At 47.0% G+C, this 18,564-nt stretch overlaps 1 protein-coding gene across 1 annotated transcript in view; it reads left to right on the forward strand.

Moving 5' to 3' along the window:
* The window catches only part of COL27A1 (collagen type XXVII alpha 1 chain), a 147,303-nt gene extending 132,199 nt beyond the window's left edge, over positions 1-15,104 (forward strand). The window contains exons 42-62 of the mRNA XM_065648239.1: positions 68-124; positions 283-336; positions 1,015-1,068; positions 2,204-2,257; positions 3,806-3,859; positions 3,935-4,042; positions 4,432-4,539; positions 5,992-6,099; positions 8,099-8,152; positions 8,739-8,801; positions 9,279-9,332; positions 10,053-10,088; positions 11,041-11,058; positions 11,451-11,486; positions 11,817-11,843; positions 12,086-12,151; positions 12,513-12,681; positions 12,838-12,947; positions 13,725-13,943; positions 14,594-14,716; positions 14,804-15,104. Of these exons, the coding sequence (XP_065504311.1) occupies positions 68-124; positions 283-336; positions 1,015-1,068; positions 2,204-2,257; positions 3,806-3,859; positions 3,935-4,042; positions 4,432-4,539; positions 5,992-6,099; positions 8,099-8,152; positions 8,739-8,801; positions 9,279-9,332; positions 10,053-10,088; positions 11,041-11,058; positions 11,451-11,486; positions 11,817-11,843; positions 12,086-12,151; positions 12,513-12,681; positions 12,838-12,947; positions 13,725-13,943; positions 14,594-14,716; positions 14,804-14,935 (1,704 nt within the window). The 3' untranslated portion in view covers positions 14,936-15,104. The remainder of the gene's footprint in view (positions 1-67; positions 125-282; positions 337-1,014; positions 1,069-2,203; positions 2,258-3,805; positions 3,860-3,934; positions 4,043-4,431; positions 4,540-5,991; positions 6,100-8,098; positions 8,153-8,738; positions 8,802-9,278; positions 9,333-10,052; positions 10,089-11,040; positions 11,059-11,450; positions 11,487-11,816; positions 11,844-12,085; positions 12,152-12,512; positions 12,682-12,837; positions 12,948-13,724; positions 13,944-14,593; positions 14,717-14,803) is intronic.
* The last annotated feature ends 3,460 nt before the right edge of the window (positions 15,105-18,564 follow it).

The raw sequence follows: 18,564 nt of genomic DNA on the forward strand, positions 1-18,564 counted from the left end.
AGGTCTGTACAGAAGTATCTGCCATACAAGCTGCCACCGATATTAATACCAGTGTTTTTATTCGCAGGGAGAACAAGGTGATGACGGGAAGGTAGAAGGCCCACAAGGACCACCTGGAGACAGAGTAAGATGTTAAATCCGTTCTCTAATCAATCCTGACCTGATTTTTGCAGGTGGATTAGTTGGGTTGTTTCCTTACTTGTCAAACATGCACAAGCCATTGAGATATTGCAGATGACAGATTGTTCACATCCACCTTAAGTCTTTATTGCGTTGTTGTAGGGCCCTGTTGGTGACAGAGGTGATCGAGGGGAGCCTGGAGACCCTGGTTATCCTGTAAGTCTTATTTTAAATACATGATTCAGAAATGTTTGCCTTGGGGAAATGCTTCCAGTTGGCATCAGCCCACAGGAGATCTACTCTTTGCCCAGTAATCACAACTTGTAATCTACTGTTGTCCCTTGTCAACTGCTGCACGCGGCTGTGATTCAAACAAGGAGCAATTCAGGTATCTTTACCTAAAGCGGTAAAAATTTTGCTGAAGGCAAATGTAGGTCGTGCAGGTCAGTATCTCACAACGCTGTGCACATTAGACTGAAAGAATAAGCACGACCATTTTGTGGGAGGTATTTGTGATTATCAGGGAAATAGCCTGGGGAAGATGTGTATTAAAGAAGTCATGTCAATGCTGGACAAAATTCAAGACTGATGTGCCCATGGCTGTAGACTCTTTCATGTGAAGATCTCTGTTAACTTGGAGGTTTGGAAGCTTCCAAAACCTTATTGGGATTTCTCTCAAAAGCAAGACCAGGGTTATGAATTATTAATGTTTAAATTCACCAGGGTAGCAGTGCTGCTGCCTTATTTTGTAGGACAGCAGTCTCCAACTGTTCACTTAGGTGAATGCTGTGGGTATGCATATGTGTATCTTCTCCTGCTCCATCCACTTTTGTTTCCTATTGCCGCAAAAGTACCCAAGAACAAACGCGTTTCCTTCTCTGCTTTTTATTTCAGGGTCAAGAAGGGCTTGATGGAGAAAGAGGAAAACCTGGACAGCAAGGCTTACCAGTAAGAGACACTGCTTTTTTGTAAGCTATCCAATGTCACATGTATGTGAAAAACAGATGCAAAAGAGGAGAAGGGGAAGAAGGGCTGCAGGAAGGAATATTTGGTGAGCTGTGAAATGCAAAGTGTGCGTTTCCATAAGCCGGGCCTATAGAATGGGCATTTTGAGATGAGTTTGTATATGTGACAATTGCAACTGTGAGGGTAGCAGCACATTATTGTAGTTTGTATTGAGAAATGAAGCTGAATCAATTCCCATTCTTTGTAGGGCTGCTGGGAAGAACAAAAAATTCTATTTTGGGGTAAAATCTTAGCGCTCTGTTACATGGCCTAGAAATGGGTAGAGCTGCTGCATTCCCCAGTGGGTGTAGTGTATTTGGAGGGCTGGTAGCCCCTCAGATGTGTTTCAGATGATAGCAGGAGCTTTGGATTGTCTTTAGTAAAGAGCCATTAGAAACACATGGCTCAGGATCAAGGTGAAGGAGAGCTCTGCAGGTGTGTCCATCCTTAGCTTTTCTTTTCGTCCAGAAATTGCCCTTGACACAAATACACACACACACACAAAAACAAAATAGAAACCTGGATGGCCAGAAGAAAGGATGGAGACGTGTGTGATGGGGAAGAGACCAGTAAGAGAGCAGTGAAACATCCTCTGTGCTTTACTCTTCCATAGGCAGCTCTTTAATACCTGTCATCCAGGTGAAACCAAGGAAAGGGCTGCAGCGTCCCAAAGGGAGGTAGAACCAGCACTAAAGATGCAGTTGCTGTATAAATGGCTCTTTCTGCACGGAGTTTCTGCAGCACCTTTCACAAAACAGGTTCTTTCCTGCCCACATCTCAGCACAGTTTTCCGGGCGCCATTTGGAATTTAGTGAATGATTTCCACGAATACAAACGCCACCCAAGCGAGGGGGTAGCATTGCTTCTGCTGCAGTTCACCCCCTGGCGAAGGCTCTCTGGAGACAGTTCCTTGCTCCTTTTTCCCCAGGAGGTTTGTCTGAGCGCAGGCTGTTCCCCTGAATTGTTTCCATACGATCAGCGTTGTTAAGGCACAAAAAAAAAAGCTGTTCTTTGTACTGCGTGCAAGATACTGCCAGAAGAGAATTTCAAGCAGATTTTTCTTGCTTATGTTTTGTAGGGGAATCCTGGACCACCAGGCCAGCCAGGAGCAAAGGGATCCAAAGGTGATGTGGTAGGTTTCAGCAGGGTGGATTTAGAGTGTCCCAAGTTTAAAGAAAACGTCTAATTAAGAGGACTCTCATGTTTATTCCCCAGCATGTGTGATTTGGCCTATGGTCTACAGCTTGAAAGACTGTGGAGAACCTAGTGGGAGGGCTGTAAACATGTATTTGAGTGCCCAGGCTCAATAGCCTGTTGGCTTTGTGAAGCTGGAGAAGATCAAGACCATCCCAGCTCCAGCGTGATGGGTGAATCTTGGGCAGGTCCTCAGTCAGTGCCATGGGTTGTGTCTCTTTCCCATATCCGTCTGTCATGCCTCCAGCTACAGCTGGTTCCTCTGTCCCTGAGGAGGTCTGAGGCAGGCCAGTGTCTCTTTCACTTGAACTGTAAACTTTTCTGGCTTGAAACCTTCCAAATTTGGAGTCCATTTATCCATGCAGTTCTTATGTTTCTTGGAAGAGTCCCTCTAACTTCTTGCCCTTATTGAGCAAGAAAATACAGTACACATGGGTCCTTCAGGGTTCACTGAGGCACCTCATACCTACTCCTACCTCCACATCTTGACAGCTTGCTAATTCTTCTCACAGATTGGGGACTTTATTTACTAAAATGTAAGTATGTGACCTCAGTACTCAGCAAATTCCTGCTCCCTTTTGGCAGATGTCAGGATTTTTAATCTGACCCTGCTGGGGTAATGCCAGAAGATAGTTTAACCTTACAGTAGGTGTTCTTGGCAAAAAGCGTACCAGGCGATGAGATAAATAAACTGTACCCATCGATGGACAATCTGGAACTGCCTTTGGGTCTAATGAATAGCAGAGGAAGCACTCCCAGAAGTATTTCTTTCATGTAGCTGGCTTGCCTGGTCCTCTGCAGATGGAGAAACAATGCACAGAAAATGCAATGCTTCAATTTAAAAGTGCTTTAGTACATGACCTCACTAAGAGTGCCCTAGTGAAGGTGATGAGGCTGAGTTTTCCATTCATTCTGCAGAAATTAATCCTTTTTACAGCTAATAAACCTCAGGAGTATTTCATTTATGTCTTTATTCACAAAGCAGTATTGAAAATTTTAGACACGAGATACCCTTTTCATTTCCATTAAGTTTCCAAAATAGAGGGACCTACTTCGCAGAGAAAAACCCTTACTGAACACCCTGCAGAAGACTTGCTGGGTCCTTGGTTCAGCACTGTGCTGTCAGTGAACTGACAGAGGACGCAGGTTTCAAGCATCTTGTTCTAATGTTTGCCAGTGCACTGAGTCCTCCCTCGAGTTCATCCTGTTTTATTTGTCCTCATCTGCTCTGTATTAGGAAAAATGTAGGTCCTTGCCTTCTAGCTATTCGTTTCTGCCCTAGAACGCGGAAGACACACAAAGAATCATGGGTCATAAAACCAAATAGCAGTTCATTCCCCATCGTTGGAGCAACTGACTTTATAAATCTCCTTTTTATAAAACTCTTTCCAACCATTATCCAAAAGCACACCCTGAAGTCAGGCTCCTGAGTGGAGCTGTGCTAGAACTGCTGCAATTTTAGACGTCTTTGTTTTTTTACTTGCAGGGTCAAAAAGGGAAGCAAGGAGCACGGGGCAGTGCAGGGAGCAGAGGCTCACCGGTAGGTAAAAATTCAATTATCTGCTCCAGCAAATGCTGTCCAGGAGCTCCATCACTAACACTCTCGTGATTTTAGGGCATCCTTGGGCTACCAGGTCCTCGAGGAGTGGTGGGAAGGCAGGGCCAAGAAGGTGCCCCTGGAGTGGACGGAGTGCCAGGGAAGGACGGCGTGCCCGGGATGCTGGTGAGTTTGCAGCTGTAACCTTAGAGCATCAATAGCAAATGCAACTTAGGAGCTGGAAAACTAAAAGGTAGCACAGGAGAAATGGATGTAGTCCAGCTATAGATCTTCTAGTTTACATGTCCCCAGAGCGGATCGTGTGCTCCCCTTCATATCTCACGTGCACGTAGAGGCAGCAGCTGCCTTTGCATGGCCAAGCCTGTAAATAAACCAGCATTTCTAGCCTGACAGATACTTGCATGCACAGACTTCTCTATACATCTCTGCAAATCCACCCATGCACCATGGTGCTTGTGGAGGGCAGGATCGCATCACTACCCTGTCCGCCCAGAAGTGGTGCAGAAGTTGAAAGAGCGTCTTATTTCATAACCTCTTCTGTGTTTCTTTTCTAGGGAGAGCAGGGTGATGATGGGGAAGAAGGTGTGACAGGGATGTCGGGCAAAAGAGGGAACCCTGGCATACCGGGACTCCCTGGGGCACAGGGACCACCAGGATTCAAGGTGAGTTTCTGACTCCCCAGGATACTGCTATGAGCAACCCAGTCTGTGAGCCTGTTGTCTCTAGAGCTTGGATTCTCCAAGGTCTGATAAAGTCTCAGCTCCTGCTGCCATCTTTGACTTAGCTGGAGGCTCAGTAGATATTTGTCCTCATCCATCCATGCATATTCATGATGTTCACAGTGACTGAATGTACCAGAGACCTTTCCTCCTTTGTCAAAGTTCACTGAGCTCAGGAGCCTACAGATACACACACCGACACCACAAACACTTTAGCCTTCTTTCCTTAGAAACCTGGCTAAAAAAAACATGGTTTTCGAGAAGTTGCAAAGAAACTACTACAGCCTACCTGTAGGATGTCCAGGATGGACAACTCAATAGGAAACTCGAGTGTCCTCCAGCTGCTGCCTTGCAAGGCCTGAACTGCTGAAGGGAAATCTGTGCTGCTTGTTTTCTAGCATATATTTACTGGACTAGAACAGTGGAACTGGTATGGGCTTGGGCATTGCTCTGGGTGGAAGCAGGAACAGGCTGCTTTAGTGACCTTGAGGTTTCTTGCTGTCCTTGCCCTGGTCCAGGTCGGCTACAGGATCTAAACTGGACCAAGAGCTATTCAGCCATTTGTAGAGAGACTCTGTAAATGGGAAGACTCCAGCTGGGTTTGGAGAGGTTATCAGGTCTGATTTAAATTATGCCTCCCATAACACATCACTCTTAAACTGTCACTTGCTGCCCTCCAGCTGCCTTGGGTAGAATGACAGGCTGCTACCAGAAGAGACTGGAAGACCCTTGTGTCGCTGTGACAGATTCACACCGTGGCTCTGGGGAAATTTGTTGCCCTTTTTCCATTCGTTTGACCATCCCAGGCTCTTGCTGCTTTTGCTCCTCTCTCCCAGTTCATCCCAGTTCAAGTAACTGGGGCTTTTGCTGTTCCTGGCAAGGGGAGAAGGTGAGGAGCAAAGTGTGGTGCAGGGTCTCAGAAGCCCCTTTCTTGTCCTTGAGTTGTGGAGTTGGTGCTGAGGAAAATGTTGGCTTTGTAGCCTCGGGATTGAAGTCCTCTAGCTGAAGTCTTGGCACATCTTCCACATTTTAAGTGGATTAATCATCAATTGCTAGCCTGCTGGGGGGAAGAGATTGTGAGAAACTGCAGGGCAGGACAGACAACGTGTGGAAGTGCAAACAAGATCTTTTACCCCCTTGCTGTCCTTATCCCCTGATGCAGGCAGGACAGCCCTGCTGAAGCTCCCGCTTTGCAGGATGGGACCCAGCCGTGCCTATTGCTGGTGTCACGCTGTGACAACCCGCCCCAGCAGACCTGAGGCATCTCCTGATGAAACCACAGTCCTTATCCCAAGGAGCCACTCTTTTCCAGCTTTCCATCTATGGCTATTTCGGCTGAGTGTTGTTATATTTAGCTCTTGTCCTTCGGAATTGCTTGAATTCTGTTATTTTTAGGGTGAAAGAGGATTGCCTGGACAGACTGGCCAAACAGGGAAGCGAGGAACGCCAGGAGGAACGGGCCTTCCCGGCAGCCCTGGCGATCCAGGACCCAAGGGACAGCCGGTGAGTGATGAACAGAGCTGATCAGACCTGAGCCCAAGCGCACGGTGGGAGAAACACCAAAAGCCCATGGTCAAAGCAAAAGTTAAATTCCCACACCTGTCTCCAGGGCAGGCCCCTAATCCCTACTGCTTTTATTTATTGTACTGTTGGGATTACCCAGTTTAGCACTCATGTGTTACACTTTATCAGCCTGAGGATGTATTGAGAGTAGAATCATAGAATAACTTTGGTTGGAAAAGACCTTTAAGATCACTGAGTCCAACCGTTATCCCAGCACTGCCAAGTCCACCACTAACTCACGTCCCTAAGAATCTCATCTGTGCATCTTTTAAACACCTTCAGGGATGGTGACTCCACCACTGCCCTGGGCAGCTTGTTCCAATACCCAACAATACTTAAACTATTATATTTAGATTGGGATTAGCATCAGAGGGTCTGCTTAGGCCACAGATGTAAAACTAACACAAGGAAAAGAGAGATTAGGACTAATACAAAATGAGGGACAAGATAAACCCCAACTACCTTGATTAAAATACACTTGTTTGTAAATTCTATTAAAAAACCCTCTGATGGTGGAATTCAAGCTGAAAGATAGTAGCCAACAACACAATAATAATACCATTTTGCCTCATGTTTCCACATGTGGCAGGTTCACTTGCCCAGTTTTGCCATTGCCCACTTTGCTGTAACTGGTGATCAGGTCCCCTGACCTGAGGTGACTCCGTGGCATTTAAACCCTTCTGACTTCACATTCACTTTTGCCCAAAATTCCCCTTGAAAGAGGGATTGATTGGTTCTCCTAACACAGGGAAGACCTTAGTCCTCCCTTAGTAGCAGTTTTCCTTTCCAGGATCCATAAATGGGCAGTTAAATTAATTTTTATCCTTGGAAAGTTTCTTACGCTCCATCGAGTCCAACCAAGCCCTTCCTTGCCAATAAATTTCTCACTGTTGTGGCAGGAAAAACTTCCCAACAGTGAGATTTCCAGACTGACTCTGGAATAGCCTTGGAATAGAGGTGGTGGAAACCCCATCGCTTGAGTCGTGTGCAACTGGGCTGAACAAGATATTGTAAAACATCCCGTGAAGTACAATCCAGCATGGGTCACATAGTCCTGCCGAGAGTCCAAACAAGCCTTTTCCATCTCTGATGTTCCTAAGGCTGTAGATGAATCATCTGGTGTATGTTTCTGACCCTTTTTTTTTTTTAATGTTGAATCATTTTGCATTTTGACATCTGAGAAGCCCAGAAGTATCAAAGGACCTACATCTCAAACGTGGTGAAATGAGGGCGTTTATGTAAGGACACTACCCAATGTGGTGGTGGTTTTTTTTTTTTAATTCTCAGGGTGCATGCTATGTGCTAATCCAAGTTTGATGGCCTTCCAAATATTTTATTATTATTTTTCTTGAGAAATTGAGAAAAAATCCCTGCAGGGTTCAAAAGGAAAAGAATTAGGGGACATGCAGTTTTTCTGGGTTTGAGTGGGAGGTTATGTTGCAGGAACATGCACTTTTTCGACAGCTTGAATGAGCGTAGTTTGAAATTATCCTTTAGCAGGTCAGTCCAGTTGGTATTAAAAATAAAAGAAGAGCTTGCTTTTACGAGCTTTGAGACTGGTTTTTGCAGCGTGAACTTCCAGGATCACTCTCAGAGTTAGATGTTCTCCATCCTGCTTCTGCTGATGGTGGCCCAAGCTAGACGAGCATCTGGTAGATATGGTGTGGGTACGCCTCCCATTTAGGGGGCAAAAAGGCTTAGTCTGTGAGATCTAAGTAATCTATGAGATCTTCTGGTGTTACTTCTAGCCCAATATTTGTGAAATTCTTCCTTCAGTTTTCTTCATACTTATTTCTCATCAGTCCAGCCTGAAGAATCCTGATGGATTCCTCTTGCTCTGAAGCTGCTGAACTCTTGGAGTGTCTTCGAGTGACCAACTGTTTGATGTGAACTTACCGTTGTTCCTTGTCCTTGTGTTTGTCTTGGCTGTTATTTGCAGGGAGACTTTGGCGAGGCGGGATTTCCAGGGATTGCGGGCATGTTTGGGCCGAAGGTAAGAGGTTCCCTGTGACCAGTTTGCTTTCTCGTCTCTCTTTACTGGGCACAGACAATGCGATACTTGTTGTAAGGACTTTATTAGCAGCTCTGCAGAAAATATTGAAATCGCACTGTGATTCTGGCTTTCTTTAGTTATGCATCTTCATTTGTTAAGTGAGTGTGCATTTATTATATGTATGCTTTGTTGGAACTTATTCGTGTTAAAATGGGTAGAAGATAGAGGGAAAAGCGCTGTCCTGTACACCCTGGAGCTGTTTCCCCCACCTAAACATCTTTCAGACACTCATATTTCCAGCGTCAGCCATCTGTACCTGAGACACCGATATGCATTCCTAATGCTTGTTATTCCTATGCTTATTTTATCAGCGTATAATCTTCCTGTTGAACGGAGACCAGTTTGTTTTCTGTAGAAAGCAAAGGGCTTGTAAAACAGGAGTGGGAAAAGAATTTTTAAACAATTGGACCTTCCCAGTCCCATTCACAAGAGGCAGCACCTCTGTCCTTGCCACAGAGCTGTAAGCGAGAGCATAAAAGTGGGATATGGTTATTTAGGGGACTTGGCATCTCGCTTTTCCTTGCAGGGCCCCCCAGGAGACCTTGGTTTCAAAGGCATTCAGGGACCACGTGGGCCACCTGGTCTCATGGTGAGTGGGGTTTTTTTGAGTTTGTTTGGTTTGGGAGGGTTTTTCTTCTTTTCTGTGAGGCTGTACAGTGCTATAAGGAGCACAGTGCGCCCTTCACCGTGTGCCTGGCACAAACCACGGCCGTGGTGCCACCTCTGAGCCACCCGAGCACTCCTGTGGGCAGCCACGTGTGTCCGGGTCTCTTCTGCCTTGGAGACACTCACGCTGCTGTGACCACTGCACAGACCCCTCCAGCTACACTGAAATCTTTCTATTTCTGGAATTTCTGAGGTTTTACATGGGTCATAACAACCACACTGTGAGGGCTTGTGTCTTTGGACCTGAATTTTGAAAGAGTTTTATTTTAGCTACAGCAAATACCACGATCACGTTGCTGAAAAGCAGCAAAGAGATTCAAGTGTCTTGACTGAGTCTGCCATGGTAAAAGTGACCCTCAGTTCCCATGTGATGGTTCATGCACATTTTTTTCTTTTCTAGGGAAAAGAAGGAATTATTGGTCCTCTTGGCATTCAGGGTCCCATGGGAAGCCCAGTAAGTATCTGTGCTTTTTTCTGCCTGTATTTTTTTTGAAGAGCAGAATGTTTGAGATCCAAGATGCTTGAGGTGAGCATAAGTAAATCCCAAGTCCTGCTGTAATGAGGAAAACAATTGTCTTTGAGATGAGCAGCTTGAGATAAGTGCAGGTTTAGTCTCTGGCTGCATATATAGTTACAGGGAGATTATTAGCAAAGAAGTGAGGAGCAACTCTTCCTAAGTGAAAGTTTCTTGATAGATTGGCTCAGACTAGAAGACAAGAAAGTTATTGCAGTTTTTCGAAAGCAAGCTGCCAGATTTTCCAAACAATTTGGCCTGAGAAGGGTTGAAGTAGCGGAACCAACTGATAAATATATTAAACTGCGAACAGCTTGATTCTGGGAAGTGTCGAAAATCCTCGCCTGCCCCAAAATGCCAAAGGTGCTGAACACAGACTAAAGTTCAGGTCAGTGCTTAGTAAAAACATGAGCGTGAAGCTACTCAGAGTTCGGTACAGAGGCTGCTACTGGCAGAGATGAAAACCAGCAAGATTAACTCAGACATTGCCAAAACATCCAGTAATGGCTACTTTCTTCCTTGGGGATGGCTGGGCCAGCATGGCAACCTGAGCTGATTTGTTTAGAGATGCACGTAGGTCCTTGCAAGAAGCTTGTGGGTGGCAGCACGTAGCTGCAGGGCAGGTTGCTAACACTAACGGCCGCTTCTGTGCTTTAACAGGGGCCCAAGGGAGACAAAGGCAGCCGCGGAGAAATGGTGAGTGCTGGTCCACAGCCCCGGGTGCATTCTGCTGCTCAGGGGGTCCCTCTGGGAATCCGAGAGTCGTGCTGGGCTCTGTTGCACCCGCCTGGGCTCTGGCTCAGTATGGTGGCATCAGGCTCCCACAAGGACAAGACATACACATCTATACGTGTGGGCACACATGTATGCGCACACACATCCACATGTGCACATAGACTCCCACTGCTGTTACAATTTCCGTTTATTTAACCCGATTGCACGGCAAAAGCTAACACTTCACAGACACCTCTGGGAACACACGGCGGTGACTGGCAGCTCAGAAAGACACAGGCTGTCCCTGTCAGGGGCACCTGCTGCTTTTCCTTTGGTCCCCTTCTTGTGGGGGCTCTGATGGACTTTTACATCTTCTCGTAGCTCCTTGGTGCTCTCACCACATAGGGGATGTGTGAGGGGTACTGGATGTTGTTAATCCTCTTCGTTACCCAGAACACAGGTCCCACTGCTCTCCCAGTTGCTTCTCTTAGTGCCCAGTGGTTGTTCCTGCATGCAGGGGCTTGGTCCAGACGCCCCACGGCTGTGGGGCTCATGAAGAGGCTCCTTCATGCCTTCTTCTAATGAGACCTCCTGTAAGCAAATGCCCTACAGGTACCAAAAAAACCCAGTGCACATTTCTAACAAGCCAGGCTGCTGCCTCTCTTTTTTTTTTTTGCTCACCATTTTCCACTGCCATGGACCCCAGCCCCAGAGCGAGGATTTGCTGGTGTTGGGACCATCAGCACCCCCTGCTGCAATAACCTCCCTGCCATTACCAGATGCTGTTGGGCCCCTGTTGTCACCATCCTTCCCATGCAACACCCAGCCCTTCCGCAAGTGCCTTGGGAACAGCACATGGCTGTACAGGGAGATTTTAGTTCATTAATGAGCATCTTCTGACAGCTGCTTCTTTTTTTTTTTCCCTTTCCTGCAGGGTCTGCAAGGTCCAAGGGTAAGTATTTGACATCACTTTTTCTGACTAGTATCTTACATTTAAATAGAACAGTGGCTTTTAGCAAATGTAAAGCTGTGGGGTGGGTAATTGTGAGTACAAGGAATGTGATCAGTACCTGGGGATGTGGCACTAATGATAGTTAAGGAGCTAAAGGCTGGAAACAAGGGATGCAGCAGGAATGGACCAGGTGCAGACAGATGCACTCAAAGTCATGAGATAGATAAAATGAGGCCACCTCCTGTCTCCAGAAGGGTTTGAGGGAAAAGATGCCGTTAAATGTCAAAAATCTGGAGGATTTCAGCACAGGACAGATTAATGCTGATGGCAACCATGAGAAATTGAAATACAAACAGGAGATGTTTCACTAACTGGTGCCACTCTGTCTTTAGGGTCCTCCAGGCCCACGAGGACACCCTGGCCCTCCGGTACGTATATGTGCAAAGAGTTCAAAGACGATATTGAAACAAGCTAAAATTATTGCTGTAACAGCCTCCAGAGGGACTGTTCACTCACTGGAATTTATAGCTTAGCCCCATTCCCTCGTATGCAAAAATGTGTGTGTGAATGGACTAGTGTTTCTTGTGCTTCAGTCCAAACCAAGTATTTTACAGAGACAGTATTGTTGCCTCTCTCACTCATCTGCATTGAGGGACTCCAGGGGAAAGAGGATTTCAAAAGGACATGAATTAATATCTTTGCAATAGTGACTGCCCATCTTTCTACCTGATGCCCCTTTTTGTTCCTTTGCTTTTTAGGGACCGCCAGGAATTCCAGCCTCATTTGTAAGTTGCTGTTTTCTGTACGTTTGTTAATGATGCTAATAAGTGCTGCAGAGCCAAGGTGCTGATGGGACATCCAGAAAGACCTGCTGGAACCCTGGAGACACACACTCAGGTCCAGCAAGAGATGCTGCGTTAGCAAAGCAATGCTTGAATTGCAGCCCTCGACTGAGAAGCATTTGTTTGCATCAGGGCATGTTCAGCTTCTAACCATCTCAGTTACCATCTTTTTCACCCCACACTAGCAACAAGATGGCTTTGGGGCAGCTTTCCGGACACTAATTGACTCAAACATCGCACTCAAGACAGAGGTACGAGGATACTTTTGAACTCGCTGATCTTTGCTGGAGGCTGGGAATGGTCACAGCATCACTTGTTCTTTCTGTGTGCTTAAAGTTCATACACACAAAACTGTTCTCATGGAATCACTGGGGTTTATGCATGCAAAGATCCAGTTAAAGGATGTGGTTCTGTTGTGTTACTTGTTTGTGAAGCTTCAGACTTTGCCACTACGACTTTGCCAGGGCTTCAGGGCTGGTGCTCACTGGGTCCCAGCCAGTACAGCCTGTCTTTGGTCCCCAGACTTTTCCCACAGATAAACCCAAAACCCTTGTGGCTGCAGCACCCGGTGCCCCCCACAGCACACCTCACTTTCCCTCCTTTCCTCTCCAGGGTTACCAACATCCAGACCTTCTCATGCTAGACCATGGAGGGGAGATCTTTAAGACTCTACACTACCTCAGCAACCTCATTCAGAGCATCAAAAGACCCCTGGGAACCAAGGAGAACCCTGCACGCATCTGTCGAGACCTCATGAACTGTGAACAGAAGATGAATGATGGTAGGAAGCCCTGAGTGTGCATCCTTCATAGGGCTGTTTCATGTGGCCCAAACTGGTCTTCTCCCCTGCGACCAGTAACGCAGAAATCAAAACTTTTCTAGTTCAGATAAAAGTTTAAAGTGTCCTTGTTAATCCCCAAATCTTCCATTTCTTCAGGTACCTACTGGATTGACCCGAATCTTGGCTGCTCCTCAGACACCATCCAGGTCACCTGTAACTTCACCAACGGTGGGCAGACATGTCTCAGCCCCATCACCGTCTCCAAGGTACACACTGTGCAACCCCAGCGCGGCATTTCCCACACGGCTATTAGGAAATATTTACCCAGGGGTGTGTTGTTCCGGGACACCGGCTGGTGACCACTGTGACACAGCACACTGGTTTCTCCTCGAGGCAGAGTCAGTGCAGCTGTAACATTCAGAACTGCTCTCGTGCATTTAAAATATACACCTAAGACTGTTGTTGACTCTCGTCAAGACAAAGCAGTGCTTTTCCAGCACTGTTTAATTAACCCATAACCTTAACAGAGGCCAGTAATTTTGCAAACACGCTGCTCCCAACTGCTTTGTTGAATTAACTTATGTTCAGGTCACTCTCGCATTTTGTTTTCTGCCACCTGAAAAAGTGAGGTCAGCTTAAATATACAATTTCCAGTGAAGTTAATGCTACGAGATTTTTAATGAGGAAGCAACTGTACCAAAAGTATCAATAACAATGTCTGGGTTCATCTGCGGATGAACTAGAACCTACCACTTTGCAGAAGCGTGTGTTTAATTCAAAGTGCATGTTATTTTTCCCCCTACTTAAGGACCTGCCAGTTTGTTCTGAAAAATAAAGGACCTGCTGTGTCCCCATGAAAACTTCCTAAATTGACTTGGCATCTGGAGCTTACGGCCACACTCACACCAGGGCCAGCTCTGGACATCTGTGCACGGCCACCTCCAGACCGAAGCAGAGCACAGGGCCCACCTTTGCTGTCCCATCCCTCACCCCCCCACTAGCCCCGCTCCAGGGGTACATCCTAACATCTGTCACCTCCACAGCTGGATTTTGACATCGGTAGAGTCCAGATGAACTTCCTCCGCCTCCTGAGCTCGGAGGTGGTGCAGCACATCACCATCCACTGCCTGAACGCCTCCGTCTGGCGGGAAGGCTCCTCCGAGAAACCTTCGGAAAACGCCGTGCGCTTCAGGGCCTGGAACGGGCAGATGTTTGAGGCAGACGGGCAGCTCAGGCCAGAAGTGGCAGCTGATGATTGCAAGGTACGGTGCTGCAAAAGATGGGAGAGGTGGAGAGAAATGCCAGGCTGGACTCACTCAGAGCACACAAGGCTCAAGTTATACCTGTCCTTATTCTACAAAAAAACAGGAGAGAAGAATCATAGAATGTCCTGAGTTGGAAGGGACACCCAAGGATCATCGAGTCCTGTCCCTGCATAGGACAACTCAGAATTCTAGTTTACCAGGTCACCACTTTAATTTTCCAATCCAGGGTGCTATAGCAGCTTCTGTTAAGTAGATAGCCTTCAAACAGAGGCAAAAAAAAAAAAAAATTCTAGTGTTATGTCACGTGTAGCAGCGGTTAATGGCCAAAGGGGGAATTGCCACCTGAAGCCAGTGGCCTCGGCTCTTGCCACACTGAACCATGAGCCTCCTGTTTGCAATTTGGGGTCACTGCATCAGGATTTGTGTTTGGTGATGCCCTTTCAAGCTGGGTTTCCATCAACTCAGCCTGGATAAAGGGTTCCCCAAAACACTTCCTAAGCCGCAGCCCAGAGCTGCTCAGCCCACAGGGCAGCCCCTGGTCTCACTCGGAGTTTCTCAAGCTTACACCTTTTGTGAAACGCCTTCCTATCCAGCAGGATTCATCCCCCAGTTAAACAGCTTTTTCTCTCTCCCTCCTCCCTGCGCAGATCAAGGATGGACGCTGGCATCGGACTCTATTTTCGTTTCGGACGCAGGACCCTCAGCAGCTGCCGATTGTCAACATCTACAACCTTCCCCCGTCCGAGCCAGGAAAGCAATATCACCTCGAGGTCGGCCCCGTCTGCTTCCTTTGAACGAAGCCACCGAAACCGGGCTCCAAGGCTGTGACCCCACGTTTGGCCTCTGTCTTCACACAGGCTCTCCCACCTCTCTGCAGCAAGGACAGCTGGGCTGTAGCTTTTGGGTCAACTCTTGCACTGGCCTTTGGCTCAAGGTCTCAAAGAACCCACGTTCTACTCAACTCAGCAGATTCTTGGAAGGAGGAATAATGAGGACGTAGGGGAAGTGGGTATGGGTCAGGACGTGAAGAGTGAAAAGGGATCGGGGACTTAGATGTTGCAAGCGGTTCCACACACAAAGCTTTTCCCATGACCAAAGAAAATATTGAGAGAAACCTCAAGCAACTTGCAGCATGTGGGTTTTTCCCCTCCTCCCAACCCCCCCACCCCCAATTTTGTCTTACCTGGTTCCTGAGTTACCAAATGTTCTTTCCATTGAAAAGTAATTAAAAGAGCTTCCCTCGCAGAGCTTGTCGCCTTCTGGATGGCCACGTGCTGCATCAGGTCTCCCAGGCGGAGCCGCAAGTTGAATCTGGCCGCTCTGTGTACAGGAAGCATTTTGATGTGCAATACTAGAAGAAACAAAATATATATATTATATTATTTAAAGCAAAAAGCTAAAAAAAAAAAAAAAAAAAAAAAAAGACCAAACAACTAAGTTCCTCCTTCCGTGGGTGAATTCGATCCACGTCCCTTCTCCTGCGTGGTGTTGGGGTTGGGGAGAGTCCCGAAGCCAAGAGGGGGAATGGAAGGAGAAGAGATTGGTGCTAAATTAGAGAGAGAGGATGGGCTTGTCTGATTTGTTTCTACCTCTCACTGTGAAATCTCTGGTGCTCTTAAAAAAAGTGTGTTATTTTATATATATTTGACTTTATTTAAGGTTGTGAAGGTGCTACAGTGTCTTGCCACAGACCCAAAAAACAAAAAAAATAAGCCCCTCGGACCATCTCTCTGGGAAGAGAGGCGGTTTTAATCAACAGCTAAATCAGAGAAACAGTCACCTTGAAAGGGATCCTTTAATCGCCGCGGATGTCAATCACGCGTGACAGCTCAAACCGCGTCTGAAGTAATTTACAGGATATGTTTTTAAAAGCAAATCTGCTTTTATTTTCTTAGTCAGCACTTCACTGCTTTGGGAGGGGAGTGAGGGATACAGCTCGTCTGGAAGCACTGAGCCTCAGACAGAGCTGATTTCAAGTCGGTTGTCACGTAACTCGTTTTGTTGTAGTCGCGTCCATGACGGCTTGTGCGCAGTGATTCCCCGGGCTAAGCTCCTATTTAAACCCAGCTCTGCAAACCCTTCTGTCTGGCTCCTCTGTCAAGACTGACATGATGGTACCTTGTTTCAGAACCCAGCCGGGCTTGGAGGGGTTTTGTTTTGTTAAGTTTTGTAGAAATTTAGTCTCTATATGTAAATTTGGAGGATTTTTTTTTTTTTTTAAAGAGGATAATTATGATAATCTTTAATTCTATATAAGGAATAATATTGATGTAATCGGAGCTGTACTGTATCAGAAACGCTTCAGTGCCTGTTTGGAGTTTTCATGTCTCATATGGACTATGGATTTTATTTTTTTGAGGAAAAAAAAAATATATGTGAGTCTCTCTTTGTGTATTCCTTTTTTTTTTTTTTTTAACTACTGCCTGCTGGTTGGTTTCCAACAACCATCAGAAAAGGTTAACAAGGTCTGTCCCAAATACCTCACCCTCCACGCAGCCCTGCTCTGCTCAGAAATACCTCACCCCCTGGCCCCAAATCAATCCCCATCGCTCATCACCCGCTTGCTGCCTCCCCTGCACACACACTCCGGGTTCCTCCCTCTCTCATCCTCTCACCATCAGTTTTGTGTGTTTTCTTGAAGCTGGAGTTACAGTTTGTTCTCGTTAAAGCTCTTTTCCTTTTATTTTCTTTTTTTTTTTTTCCGGAATTTAAATAAATATTTAAAACTGAAGCAATGAAATGGGACTGGTATGGCTTTTTTTTTTTTTTTTTTTGCTTCTTCATGGAAAACTAAGTAGGTGAGAGGTGCAGAAATAGCCCACAGGTGCCAACGCCGGTGCGAGAGCCCCCAGGGGAGCACAACCCGCACCCAAAACTCTTCCTCTGGGCCCAGCCGCAGCGTCACCACCTGCCCAGCCCGCAGCAGGTTGGCAAATGCACAGGAAGGCTGGGAGCCCGAGGGATCCCCAGCGCTGTCACCCCATGCTCCTCATCCATGTCCCCATCCTGACACAGCGTCAGGGAGCAAGAGGAAAAGGATAAAATAAAGAAAATAATAAAATTAAGAGGGAAAAGAAGGAAAAGAAAATAAAAATAAAATTTAAAACATTTTAAAAAGAAAAAATAAAGGAAAAAATAAAGAAAATAAAAAGAAAAATAAAAAAAATTTAAAAGGAAAGAAACAGAGAAAGAAAGAAACAGAGAAAGAAAGAGGAAACAAAGAGGAAACAAAGAGGAAACAAAGAGGAAACAAAGAGGAAAGAAACAATAAAAACATAGCTGAGTTGATCTCTTTCATTGCTGATGCCCAAGTCACATCTCGATAGCTCCAAGCTGACTTTGAAACCCGGCTTATTGCCCCACGCGGTGTTTGCTCACCCCACGCTCTGCCCTTCCCGGCAGCCGGCGCGGCCGCGACCCGGGAAAGCCTTGGCAGTGGGTAAAAACCCGTGGGCCGGGGCTGACCAGCTCCCACGTGAGCCAGCCGTTCCTGAAACACACCGCTGGCGGCCAGGGGAAAAGCAAATATATGTAATTAAGTGCATTGATTGGTTGATTAAAAGGCCAAAGTTGGAGGAGTTGCAAGACACTGTTAAACAGAGAGATTCTGCATGTAAAGACGTTGTAATTTATTTATTACATTAAGGTTGTTCTCCTGCCTTGTACCACCCTGGTCCCCCCACAGCCAGAAACAAGTCCCTGTCTCTACCGGTTATTTTAGGTTACTTACTGAAAGTAATGGGTTATGTTACCAGCGTGCGCAGCCCAAATGCCGCTCTGTGGCTGCAAGGCTGGGCCGAGACAAACCGCAAGCAGCAAGTGCCATGAGGCCACAAGCACTCAACAGGGAGTTCAGCTGGAAAGAGCAAAAAATAAAATCAGATTTCACGGCTTAAGGGATCCCACCGAGCTGCTGGGACAGGGCTGGCGCAGGAAAGTGGCACCGCTGGGAAGGGGAAGGAGATTTGGGTGGTTTGGTTTTAAATGGTGCGGCTTATCGTGGAAACATAGAATAGTTCAGGTTGAAGGGCCCTTCCCAGCTCCCCCAGTGCCCCCCCTGCCATGAGCAGGGACATCTGCACCAGCTCAGGTTGCTCAGAGCCCCGTCCAGCCTGGCCTGGGATGTCTCCAGGGATGGTTCAGCCACCACCTCCCTGGCCAACCCGGGCCAGGCTCTCACCGCCCTCAGGGCCAACAATTCCTTCCTTATATCTAGTCCGAGCCTCCCCTCTTTGCATTTAAAACCATCGCCCCTTGTCCTATCGCAACAGGCCCCAAATCGCCCCCCAAAAACCACACGCAAACCCCAACGTCAGCCCCAAGCCCTGTCGAAGAGCGACGCCGGCTCAGACCCGAAGGCCCGTAGGTGAGCCGCCCCCACCCAGCCGTCACCCCGGGGTTGGTTTGCCCTGTGGAGCGGAGCCACCGCCAGGTGCCGTTCGGTGCCGTTCGGTGCCCGCGAGGCCCCGGTCACAAACACACCTGGAGCCGGCTGAGCACTTCGCCAGGCACCCGCAGAATTAATTGCAGTCTCCGAGAACAAAAGCCTGCAGTGGTGAAACATGGGGGTTGTTTGGGGGTTTTGGGGGGCTGGTTTGGTTGTTGGTTTGGTTTTTTT

Source organism: Caloenas nicobarica, chromosome 19, assembly GCF_036013445.1.
Source record: "Caloenas nicobarica isolate bCalNic1 chromosome 19, bCalNic1.hap1, whole genome shotgun sequence".
Classification (NCBI taxonomy): Eukaryota; Metazoa; Chordata; class Aves; order Columbiformes; family Columbidae; genus Caloenas; species Caloenas nicobarica.